Source organism: Scyliorhinus torazame, unplaced genomic scaffold, assembly GCF_047496885.1.
Source record: "Scyliorhinus torazame isolate Kashiwa2021f unplaced genomic scaffold, sScyTor2.1 scaffold_459, whole genome shotgun sequence".
Classification (NCBI taxonomy): Eukaryota; Metazoa; Chordata; class Chondrichthyes; order Carcharhiniformes; family Scyliorhinidae; genus Scyliorhinus; species Scyliorhinus torazame.
The window spans coordinates 152139-165510 of record NW_027308186.1 but is presented as its reverse complement, the minus strand read 5'-3'; the positions used below and the strand labels follow the sequence as shown (position 1 = coordinate 165510).

Below are 13372 nucleotides of genomic sequence, written 5' to 3'. Positions count from 1 at the left end.
AAAATTAAATTTGCGTTAAGCGGTTTCATTACAGGGGTTTGCTTGAAGGCGGCAGCCGTTCATCGACTTCTTCGAGAAAAATTAAGCCGTCAGCAGAGGAGGGGGGGGGGGGGGGGCAGGAAGCATGGGAGAGACGGGTAAGGGCAGGAAAACCAATGGAAGGGGGGCTGGGGAAGGTGGCATTGTTTGTGTAATCCATGTTGACTGAGGTTTGTTATCGGGGGGGGGGGGGGGTTGTTGGTTATATTGTGTTTGTGTTCTTGTTGAAATTTGGTGTTTAAAATTGTTAAAATTATTATTTATTTTTTTAAATATAATTTTTATTTAAGTTTTCATAAAATATCAATAACAAAATGAAAAAGGAACCCAACAGGGTTAAGTACAAAACACAGTCTAGAAAAGCAACTCTCCATACCCCCCTCCCCCCTGTACGTAAATAATAAATTAACATTAACACCCTGACTTAACACAACAGGTAAATACACCCTCTCAGTCCCTGCAGTGTAAATAACAAAAACAAAAATAAAGTAACCCCCCCCCCCACCGAGCTGCTGCTGCCATTGACCTATGTCTACCGTTCTGCCAGAAAGTCGAAGAACCCTTGTACCGACCATCTCAAGGCGGATTTCACCCTCTCCAACTTAATCAACCCCGCCATATCGCTGATCCAGGATTCCACGCTTGAGGGCTTCGCATCCTTCCACTGAAGAAGAATCCTTCGCCGGGCTACCAGGGACGCAAAGGTCAGAATACCGGCCTCTTTCGCCTCCTGCACTCCCGGCTCCTCTGCGACCCCAAATATTGCGAGCCCCCAGCACGGTTTGACCCTGGATCCTACCACCCTCGACACCGTCCCCCGCCAAGCCCTTCCAAAATTCCTCCAGCGCTGGGCACGCCCAGAACATATGGGTGTGATTTGCTGGGCTCCCTGAGCACCAAACACACCTGTCCTCACCCCCAAAAAAAACGGCTCATCCTTGTCCCGGTCATGTGTGCCCTGTGCAGCACCTTAAACTGTATGAGGCTGAGCCTCGCGCACAATGAGGAAGAGTTCACCCTCCCTAGGGCATCTGCCCACGTCCCTTCCTCAATCTCCTCTCCCAGGTCCTCCTCCCACTTACCTTTCACCTCCACCACCGAGGCCTCCTCCTCCTCCTGCATCACCTGGTAAGTTTCTGAGATCTCCCCCCCCCCCCCCCCCCCCCCCACCCCCGAGCGCACCCTGTCCCGTACTGTGTGTGGCAGCAGCCGCGGGAATTCCACCGCCTGGCAAACGCCCTTACCTGTAAGTATCTGAAGGTGTTCCCCGGGGGGGAGCCCGTACTTCTCCTCCAGCTCACCCAGGCTCGCGAACTTCCCGTCCACAAACAGGTCCCCCAACCTTCGTATACCTACCCTGTGCCACCCCAAAAACCCTCCATCTGTTCTCCCCTGGGACGAACCGGTGGTTCCCCCGTATTGGGGTCCACACCGAGGCCCCAACTTCCCCCCTGTGCCGCCTCCACTGCCCCCAGATTTTGAGGGCAGCCGCCACCACCGGGCTCCTGGTATACCTCATTGGAGGGAACGGCAGCGGCGCCATTGCCAGCGACCCCAGACTCGTACCCACACAAGACGCCGTCTCCAGCCTCTTCCATGCAGCCCCCTCCCCCTCCATCACCCACTTGCGCACCATCGTCGCATTGGCGGCCCAGTAGTACCCACAGAGCTTGGGCAGTGCCAGCCCCCCCTATCTCTACTCCGCTCCAGGAACACCCTTCTCACCCTCGGAGTCCCTTGCGCCCACAACAAACCCCATTATACTACTGTTGACCCGCCTAAAGAAGGCATTCGGGATAAACACAGGGAGGCACTGGAACAGGAACAAAGACCTTGGACCACCGTCATTTTGACTGCCTGCACCCTACCCGCCAAGGACAGCGGCAACGCGTACCACCTCTTGAACTCCTCCTCCATTTGCTCCACCAGCCTTGTGAAATTATGCCTATGTCGGGCCCCCCAGCTCCTGGACCCCAAATACCTGAAGCTCCTCTCCGCCCTTTTTAGTGGGAGCTCACCAATCCCCCTCTCCTGGTCCCCTGGGTGAACCACGAACAGCTCGCTCTTCCCCATGTTGAGCTTGTACCAGAAAAATCTCCGAATTCCCTAAGGATCCTCATTACCTCCGGCATTCCCCCCATCGGGTCCGCCACATATAGCAGCAAGTCGTCCACATAGAGCGACACCCTATGCTCCTCCCCACCCCACACCAACCCCCTCCAGTTCCTCGACTCCCTCAGTGCCATAGCCAGGGGTTCAATCACCAGTGCGAAGAACAGGGGGGAGAGGGGACACCCCTGCCTCGTCCCTCGGTGCAACCGAAAGTACGAGGACCTCCTCCTGTTTGTGGCCACATTGCCATCGGGACCTCATACAACAGCCTAACCCACCTGACAACCCCAAACCCAAACCTGTTCAGCACCTCCACAGGTACCCCCACTCTACCCTATCGAAGGCTTTCTCAGCGTCCATCGCCACCACTATCTCCGCCTCCCCTCCCTCGCCGGCATCATGATACCGTTTCAAAAGCCTCCGCACATTCGTGTTCAACTGCCCCCCCCTTCACGAACCCCGTCTGGTCTTCGTGGATGATCTGCGGCACACAATCCTCAATCCTCGTGGCTAAGACCTTCGCCAGCACCTTGGCATCTACATTTAGCAACAAAATCAGTCTGTAAGACCCACACTGCAGAGGATCCTTGTCCCTCTTCAGGATCAAGATCAGTGCCCAGGACATCGTCGGGGCAAAGCCCCCCCCCCCCCCACCCCCCCCTCCTTTACCTCATTGAAGGTCCTAACTAGCAACGGGCCCAACAGGTCCATATATTTTTTATGGAAATTCGACCGGGAAACCATCCGGCCCCGGTGCCTTCCCGCCTGCATGCTTCCTATCGCTTTGGTCAGCTCCTCCAGCCCAATCGGGGCCCCCAATCCCGCCACCAGTCCCTCCTCCACCTTCGGAAACCTCAATTGGTCCAGGAAGCGGCCATCCCTCCCTCCTCCCGTGGGGGCTCGGACCGGCTACAATTCCTCATAGAAGTCCCTGAAGACCCCATTGATGCTAACCCCACTCCGCACCACACCTCCCTCCCTGTCCTTAACTCCCCCGATCTCCCTAGCTGCGTCCCGCTTCGAAGCTGATGCGCCATCACCCAGCTTGCCTTTTCCCCATACTCGTAAATTGCCCACTGGGCCTTCCTCCACTGCACCCTGCCTTCTTGGTGGTCACCAGGTCGAATTCGGCGTGGAGGCTGCGCCTCTTCCTCAACAACCCTTCCTCGGGCACCTCCGCATACCTCCTGTCTACCCTCACCATCTCCCCCACCAGCCTCTCCCTCTCCCCCCCCCCCCGCTCCCTCCTCTCCTTGTGGGTCCTAATGGAGATCAGCTCTCCCCTAACCACCGCCTTCAGCGCCTCCCATACCATCCCCACTCGGACCTCCCCGTTATCGTTGGCCTCCAGGTACCTCTCTATGCTTCCTTGGACCCGCTCACTCACCTCCTTGTCCGCCAACAGCCTCACCTCCAAGCGCCACAACGGGCGCTGGTCCCTCTCCTCCCCCAGCTCTAAATCCAACCAATGCGGGGCGTGGTCCAGAATGGCTATCGCCGAATACTTGGTATCCTCTATTCTCGCTATCAGCGCCCTGCTCAAAATAAAAAAGTCGATTCGGGAATAAGCCTTATGGACATGTGAGGAGAATGAAATTTCCCTAGCCCCCGGCCTTGCAAATCTCCAAGGGTCCACCCCTCCCATCTGGTCCATAAACCCCCTCAGCACTCTAGCCGCCGCCGCTTCCTACCCGTCCTAGACCTGGAGCGATCCAGTGCTGGATCCAGCACCGTGTTAAAGTCTCCCCCCATTATCAGGCCCCCCACTTCCAAATTTGGGATCCGACCTAACATGCGCCGCATAAAACCCGCATCGTCCCAATTCGGGGCATACACGTTGACCAGTACTACCTTCTCTCCCTGCAGCTTACCACTTACCATTACGTACCTACTGCCATTGTCTGCCAGAATGCTCGACGCCTCGAATGACACCTTCTTTCCCAACAAGATCGCCACCCCTCGATTTTTGGCATCCAGCCCCGAATGAAACACCTGACGTACCCACCCTTTCCTCAATCTTACCTAGTCTGCCACCTTCAGGTATGTCTCCTGAAGCATAACCACATCAGCCTTCAGCCCCTTCAGGTGCGCGAACACGCGGGCCCGCTTGACCGACCCATTCAGTCCCCTTACATTCCAGGTTATCAGCCGGATCAGGGGGCTACCCGCCCCCCTCCTCGGCCAGCCACGCGCCCGCACCCCACACCCGGCCCGTTCCCACAGCGGCATACCCCCGTCTCGACTCCCCCCACTCGCTCCAGCTCCCCCTTGACCATAGCAGCAGCAGCAACTCGATTCCCCTCCAACGCCCCCCCCCCCGGGCTAGGACCCATCCTAGCTGTTTTGCTCCCCCCATTGCACTTGCGCAAGTCAGCTGACTCCTGCTGACCCCGGCCACTCCCGCCTCTCCTTCGACTCCTCCCATTGTGTGACACACCCTCCTCTTCCGTTCCCCATCCACAGGCTCTCCCCCTCCCCCTTCCATCCTAAGCGCGGGAAACAACCCTCGCTTCCCCGCCCTGGCCCCGCCCCCTCCAGTCTTCAGCACGGGAAAAAGCCCGCGCTTTCCACCTACCCGGCCCCGCCACCTCTGCCGCAGCTCCTTTTACAGGCCCAGTCCCCTCACCCCCAACTCGGGCCTCCCCCTCCCCCGCGGGGCCCCATCTCACCGCCGGCCATCCACCCCTGTTCCATTTGCTTACCCCCCTCCAAGGGTCCCCCCGACCAACCAACCAAAACAGTGCCCAACCCGCCCTAACCACCCTCACCGACCAGAAAGAGAAAAACACAAAGAAAAAGAAACCAAGAGCAAAGGACCCCCCCTCAAAAAGTAACATATCAACCGTAATCCCCAAACGCCCATCCCGACCCTCAATCTGTGTCCAACTTCTCGGCCTGAACAAAGGCCCACGCCTCCTCCGGAGACTCAAAATAATGGTGCCGGTCCTTGTAGGTGACCCACAATCGCGCCGGCTGCAACATGCCAAACTTCACCCCCTTCCTGTGCAGCACTGCCTTCGCTCGATTGTACCCAGCCCTCCTCTTCGCCACCTCCACACTCCAGTCCTGGTATATTCGAACCTCCGCGTTCTCCCACCTGCTGCTCATCTCCTTCTTGGCCCACCTGAGCACACACTCCCGATCAGCGAACCAGTGAAACCACACCAGCACCGCCCGCAGAGACTCATTAGCCTTGGGCCTCCTCGCCAGCACTCTATGGGCCCCTTCCAGCTCCAGGGGCCCCTGGAAGGACCCTGCTCCCATCAGCGAGTTCAACATGGTGACCACATAGGCCCCCACATCCGGCCCCTCCAGGAGGCCCAAAATCTGCAGATTCTTTCGCCTCGACCGATTCTCCAGCTCCTCGAACCGCTCCTGCCATTTCTTGTGGAGCGCCTCGTGCACCACCACCTTTACCGCCAGGCCTAAGATCTCGTCCTCGTTGTCGGAGATCTTTTTTCGGGCCTCGCGGATCGCCAACCCCTGGGCCATCTGTGTCTCCAGCAGCTTATCAATAGAAGCCTTCATCGGTTCAAGCAGGTCCGCTTTAATCTCTCTGAAGCAGCGCTGGATAACCTCCTGTTGCTCCTGCGCCCACTGCATCCACGCTGCCTGGTCTCCGCCCGCCGCCATTTTGTTCTTCTTCCCTCGCACCTTCTTCGGGTCCACCACCACCGTTTTAGTTGCCCCGCTCCTGGTAAAAGCCATATACTATCGGAGAATTGTTGTGATCTCCTTCCCACACCGGGAAACGTTGAAAGAGTGCCGTTGGGGGCCATGAAAAGAGCCCCAAGTCCGTTTTTGCGGGAGCCGCCGAATGTGCGACTTAGCTCCACATAGCCGCAACCGGAAGTCCAAATTGTTTAAATTATAAATGCCCCAATAAAATATATTCTAAAAAAAACTTGGTGGAAATGAGTGGCTTCTTTTAGTTGAGAGAGGATCTGTCTCCCATTTTGCTGTGAGGCAATCTTCTCTGTGTCTGCTGGGATGTGACACTGATGAGCGTATTTAGCCGCTATTACTTTGTTACCATCCATATCAGTTGTTTCTTCCTGATTAACCGTAACAAGTTTTTTTTTTCAAGGAGCAAGCCGCGCCAGAGGGAGTTCACCATCAGTGTCACTGGAGGAATCCGGTTTTCCTCGACCGGCCTCACACAATTGCATTTTTTCGCTGTTCCTTCTGTAACAAATTCAAGTCAGGGTATAGGCAAGATCCCACAGGTGGGCCTGGTCCCCGTTCTTTCCTTAATTGTTTTTTGAGTTCTTTATTTTCCATCTCCAATTTAAGTTTTTTGCAGTTGTTTATGGACTGCTTTAAGTTGTTTTTTTTACATTAGTCAAATTGTGCTCATACTGGGACTGTTGGATAATTGTGCGACGTTGCGGACCTGTCGGCTAGGGACATTCCTTAAAACACGCCATCTTTCTGCAGACTCTTTATATATCTTCCAAGACCACTGTCCTTTGGAGGCACCATGTTTGTTCGATCTCGGTGCAGGTTTTGGGTATCTCAGATTGTTGCTCCATATATTCTTTCAATTTTTCAAAAATTGCTGGTTATTTTTCTCAGCCATGGTACTGATTTTGTTAGGGGGTCTCGAACCGTGGGGGTTCTTAGCCGGGTCGGTGGACTGTCACAATCACCTGTTATGTGATTCAACTCTGGACTCTATTGAGTTAGATGATCAGCCATGATCATAATGAATAGTAGAGCAGGCTCAAAGGGCCAAATGGTCTCCTCCTGTTCCTATTTTCTATGGTGAAGTCCACACGTCCCTGGCATCCACAAATCATGGTCAGACTTTGTTTTCTCCAGCATCTTACTTGAGTTCTGCTTCCAACAAACACATTTGGAATATTCCCAGAGGATCTTAAAACTGTTATAAATCTCCTCATAGATTTTGTGTACACTTAGTAAAAGTGGACTTATTTATCTGTAATGATTAGTTTATTGAGTTCTCCTGTATAGAGAAGTTGAATTCTACTTCTGTTTTTACCTAATCCCTAAATTATGTTTTCCAGCAAATCCTCCACGCCACGTAGATGAAGTACGTTTTAAAATAAATACAAAATTGTAAAAGGGTAGTAACACAAATAAACATTTTGGTTAAGATTATTTTGAGTTCTCATTTATTAATTTAGTAGGCTTGTACAATGTAAAACAAATACAATGCATATGGTAATGTAGAGCCTGTGCCAAATCTATTTAAAACTCACATTTGTTCATAGGCTACAATAATGGCAATATTAATAGAAACAAAATTAAAGCACATGGAACAAACAGAACAAAAGTAGTGCATCAATCCACAAGTAAAACAATTCAAGTTATTTAGGGCTAAAATGTGTCTCTGCAATTATGTAACCATTTCTACAAATGACAGAATAAACCCAGCCTGGAATACTATATTCATTACAGTGAATAGCTTCAAAGATAGAATTTCTAATGTAAAGATTGCTGAGATTGGAATTATTTTGTTACATGAGCATGAAACCCTATAATTTAAATAGCAGACTCATTAGCTTTTAGTGTTAACTTATTTAAGACTACTGTTTGTAAATCAGACCCTCTACTCTAATTACACTCTTCAGACTCATTTTGCTATCTAAAAAGATAGACAGAAACAGTAGTATACATTACAACAAAATTCAGCTACTATTTTCAATTATGTCAGGGCATTGGTCATTACATAAATACACAAAATAAAAACAGCCTGAAACTTTATAGATCACAAGTTAGCTACAACATGCAATACTGACGAGAATCCACAAAACATTACAGATTCAATTATATACAAGGTGTATTACAAAAGCAGTAATAAATATTTCTTGTTGAGCTTATCTGCTTCCGAACGGATAGAGGTAAGGATCATCTGGACGGTAACCATAGGCAGTAACTGGGCGCCCAGGAAAGGTAACTGTCTGACCGAACCCATCAATTGCCATACTGAAATCAGGAAAGATATGAAAAAAATTAGTAAGTCAAAGGATAAGATGGCAGGTTGAGCGCTGGATTTTTCAGACATTTTGCAAGTAATTGATGAAAAAATACTTTCATTTTTAAAATTTTAAATTATTCAAATTTGATAAAGCATGCTAAACAAAGAAAGACTTGTCTTTGTAGCCGATAATATTTTTGTATGTCATCACTTCAGGGAGAATTAATTTCTTTCAAACAGTGACTCTATTTGACAGAATGTCACAGTCAGTTTGCACACAGCTAGATTCCAAACAGCAATGGCTACTTTAAAAATTCTTTCACAGGATGTGGATGTTACAGGCTAGGCTAGCATTTGTTGCCTATTCCTAAATGCCCTTGCATTCCTGAACCGCTGCAGGCCAAGTACCAAGTGGTGTAGGTACACTACAATGCTGTTGGATGGGAATTCCAGGACCCAGCAATAGTGAAGGATCAGTGCTAAAGTTCCAACTCAGGATGGTGTGCGACTTTAAAAAGTACTGCGGTGTTCCCTTGCATCTGCTACCCCTGTCCTTCTAGGTGTTAGAGGTCACGGGTTTGGAAGCTGCTGTCCAGGGAGCATTGGCAAGTTGCTGCAGTGCATCTTGTAAATGGTACACACTGCTGCCACTATGCATCGCAGATGGAGGAAGTGAATGTCATAATGTGGCGGATGAGGTGTCATTCGAGCAGGTTGCATTGTAATGGATGGTGTTGAGTGCCCCCCCCCCCCCCTCACACCCCAAACCAGGATCACTGGCATCGGGGCCCTCCAATGGTTCTCCCTTCAGGCTCTGCCCCCTTGACACTGACAACGTAGGATGTCAAATTGGCACTGCCATGGTGCCAGCCATGTCCCCGACCACTCGGGGCACAATGGCCTCCATGCTCCCCCGCATGTTCACCCCGTTTGGTCTCCGTTTGTGGAGACCAGGAGTGATCCGCGCCGGCTTCACCTTATGCCCTTGGGTGGGAAAATAGCAGGAGATGGAGAATTCATCTTAAAGTCAATTCTGAAAATTTAAATGTTATTTTTCATATGCTAATCTAATTCTCGCTGGGTGTGAACCAGATCACGTCATTGGGAGTTGGCCAGGAGTATCAGAAACTGATTTGTGCCTGGCGCAAATCCTGTTTCAGGCCTCTCCCAGAATCCTCCCGAAGTAGCACGATTTGCGGCTGGAGAATCCCCCCGCACCCCCATGCGTAATTCGCTCAAAACCAGTGGGCGAATTGTTATTTTATTATTGACAAGCTACAGAACGGTTAGCTTATTTTTCCAACAATTGACTAAGATGTGCTTTCAATTTGTACAGTATAAGAAAGGCGTCCCGAGAAGCCATTTGGGTAAAGATGGGTAAGGGCAGAGAGATAGAGAAAGGTGAAGAGAGATGTAAAGAGAAAGATGTGGGTAGCAAGGGGGAGAGAGAGGTGGTTACAAGACCCGAGACAGAGGGAGAGTTAATTACGGAAACGTGCTGAGAGCTAATCTTCAGGCTGTTTGCAATGTTGTCACTTCAAGACTTGGTCTGAGAAGAGTAGTGAGAAATCTGTTTCAATTGTTAAAGTTAAGCCTTCCCCTCTTACTGTTTTTTTTAATGAAAATATTTTATTGAAGCATTTGTAGTTTTCACAGATTAGCAATTTAACATTTCTTAAACAACCGAGCGGGCCGACACACGCAACATTAAAATAACATACCCTACTACACCGCCGCCCTATCACCTGATTACCCATATGTTAAGTTCCCTGTCCTCGTCTTACACTACCATGCCTCCCATTTTCCTCCCCCCCCACCCTTTTCCCCTCTTCCCCTTACTGCTGAAGTTCAATTTTCCTTAAAGAAGTCGATGAGCTGCTGCCAGCTCCGGGCGAACCCCTGGGTTGAACCTCTCAAGGCGAACTTAATTTTTTCCAGACTGAGAAACCCTGCCCTCCCCCTCTTACTGTTAATAACTGCTAATTGCTGTTAATTGATACTTTGCTTTTTATCGTTGTCTTGTTACTTTTTTAATGGTTAATAAACTTGCTAAATTCATCATTTAAAATGTTCTTTCTAGAACGTTGTGAGATTTGGGTTGTTGCAAACAAGTGAACCCCATAAATCTTAGTTCAGAAAAGATAAATAAAAAAAACACTTCCAAACTGATAGCATGCTGCTTCCCAGTTTTATAATAGTATTCTTCTAGGGGCTTGAGCTCTAATCCAGCACAGCTTGGTTAAAGTTTCTTATTTGATGGTTTATTAAAAAAGCCATAAATTAATTCACTTTGGGAAACTTTATTTCAGACAAATCCATGGTTAAATAAAAGGACCATTTCTGGAAATTAAAAGTGAGAATGTGACATATGTAAAACTGTAAACATTACATTGGCTTCTCACTACACCTTGCTACACCAATCAGTTTGAACTACATCCAACTTGAAAGCCTTTCTGCAGGCCAGCTACTTTCTCATGCATTCGGATTGCGGAGTAGCATTATTCATTTAATATCTCATCACATTTACAAAAATGAATAGTTAATTTTGAATTCTGATTTGCAAGAATTTTGACAGTATAAGTACAATTTGAGTAAACAGAAAGTAAACAACACTGTGGGGTATTAGTCTTAAAAACAATTGACATGTCGATCTGATCTTCCATTTTTTCTCTGCTAATTACAATCATATTAGCTTTTATTCATGGAGGCATTTCACGATTTATTTAAGGGCCTGTATTTTACAGGAATATTCCATATAGAAATTATCCTGTACACTGAATTCAATACTTTTTAAAAAAAAATTGTTATTGGGGTTTTCACAAAATATCAACAACAGAATGAAAAAAGAACCCAATAGAATTAAATACAGAACAAAGTAAACAACCCCAGTGCCCCCCTCCCCCCATACATAAATAATAAATTAACACCCCAAATTAACACAAAGCAAACATAGCAAATATATCCACCCCCTCAGATCCCCCAGGGTAAATAAACAAAAATAAAATAGAACCCCCTCCCCCCCGGTTGCTGCTGCTACTGACCATTGTCTACCGTTCTGCCAGGAAGTTCAAAAACGGTTGCCACCGCCTAATGAACCCTTGTACTGATCCCCTTAAGGCGAATTTCACCCTCTCCAATTTAATAAACCCCGCCATATCGTTGGTCCAGGATTCCACGCTTGGGGGCCTCGCATCCCTCCACTGAAGAAGAATCCTTTGCCGGGCTACCAGGGACGCAAAGGCCAGAATACCGGCCTCTTTCGCCTCCTGCTCCCCTGCAACCCCAAATATTGCGAGCCCCCAGCCCGGCTTGACCCTGGATCCTACCACCCCCGGAATTCAATACTTAACGCAACCAAAACCTTGTATGCAGAAATTGAAATTGTAACATTAGATTTTTTCCTTTTCTACTGACCTTTAAAAGCTATTACATCAGAAATAAAAGCCAGGTGAAATGCATAATTCAAAACAATTGAGTGGAACATTCTCTACTTTGATCTATCAGTGGAAACAATGGCTTGGTCAGATACAGTCCCAATTTACAAGGAAATGGAGGTCTCAAGGAAAAGATGAAAAACAGTCTCAAAATGGATTTATGCACATTCAGTAGCATATCATGGTTTAGAACAGGGATGTCAAACCTTTGAAGTTGGGGGCCTGATACACATCAAAATCTGGATGGGATACATACCATATGTAAAAGTGCAAGGCCCATGCTTAAAAAATGACATTCCCCATATGTAAAAAGGCAACAAAAAAAAATCACCTTTCCACTTCTTTATCTCTATTGCTGATGCTTCTCTTACATCATATTGTCTTGTCATTTTTTCCTGAGTAAATTCATTTTGGCTTGCAGCGAAAAGAAATTAAACCTCAAATTCTCATTCACACAACATGAACAGATTTGTGACTTTAGCCACTAGAGATCACCAACTTGCCATGCTTTCACCAAAGTGAAATTTGTTCTTGAGCAGAACTAGCCATTGTTAAAACTGTCTCTGTTGCATAGATTAAGGAGCTTCTGGGTAGTTCACAGTCTAATCACCATATAATCTTGAACTCTTAAACTCCCTTTTAGTTCAAGCAAATTGAATTTTTTTAAACTGTGATTGATAATATTTTTACTGCTATGAAGATGTGCTTATACCAAATATTGATTTTTAATTCATCTGTTGGAAACAGGAATTGATCTTCTAGAAAGACAGTTTTTGAAGCAGAAGAAAGTAATATCAACCTACATCAAGATGGCTGACACTAATTTATGTTACTATACTTCATATTCCAACCCTAAGGAGAAGAGACGACAAGTCCGCAAAACTCACCAAAGACAATGACCCCCTGCCCATGTGACCTTTCTTCCAAGATATTTATGGAAGCCAGCCACAGTATTCAACAGCTGAAGATGAACCAAAGTTGAACTGCGTGATCAAAAGTACTCTAATTTTTAAGATAGATATCCAAACAAGCTAATCAAATTATAATTGGAATATACAATAATATTTGAATTACTGGCAGTTGGCGAGATCAGTTGACCAGCTCAAGTATTTTGTGGTTTTAAGCACATGCGTTTCTCAGCAGAACAGAACTAGCAATTGAGCCAAGAGGAGCGCCTGCGTCTCTCACTCTAATAAGCTTGTACCCGGTATACTAGTTTGACTTTGTCTCAATTCTGCAGTAGACAGAGATCTCTGAAAGGAATTCAACCCATTGGCAGCATCTCCAAGAAGACAGAAGACCAGTTACAGCTGTAAACCACCTCAATATTGAGCGCAAGACAGCCACATTCAGTTTACAAACAGCAGATATTCCAAGCTTTGAACTTTGTTCATTTCTTACAGACTAATATTTAACCAAATCTATCCATCCTCCCCTACTCTGTAACCTGTATTTGTGTGCATGAATTTAAAGGATGTGCGCACGCGGAAGTCAGAGCATATTTTTATTATACAAAAACAGAAAATACTGGACAATCTCAGCTGGTCTGACAGCATCTATGGAGAGAAATTGGAGCTAACATTTCGAGTCTGAATGACTCTTTGTCAAAGCCATATTTTTATTATTTTTACTCGGATTTAGTGTAATAGACCATAACATATAGGAACAGGAGAAGGCCATTCAGCCCTTCAACTCAGCTCCACCACTTAATAAGATCATGGCTGATCTAACACTCACTAAGTCCACTTTGCTGTCATAGCTCCGTAACCCATAATTTCCCTTACTGATTGAAAATGCTCAAGGACTCAGCCTCCACAGCTTCCTGGGGTAAAGATTCACCACCCTT

At 47.6% G+C, this 13372-nt stretch overlaps 1 protein-coding gene across 1 annotated transcript in view; it reads right to left on the bottom strand.

The window, feature by feature from the left end:
- Positions 1 to 7257: 7257 nt before the first annotated feature.
- The window catches only part of LOC140406308 (kinesin-associated protein 3-like), a 107086-nt gene continuing 100971 nt past the window's right edge, over positions 7258 to 13372 (bottom strand). The window contains exon 4 of the mRNA XM_072494420.1: positions 7258 to 8100. Coding sequence (XP_072350521.1) covers positions 7992 to 8100 — 109 coding nt within the window. The 3' untranslated portion in view covers positions 7258 to 7991. The remainder of the gene's footprint in view (positions 8101 to 13372) is intronic.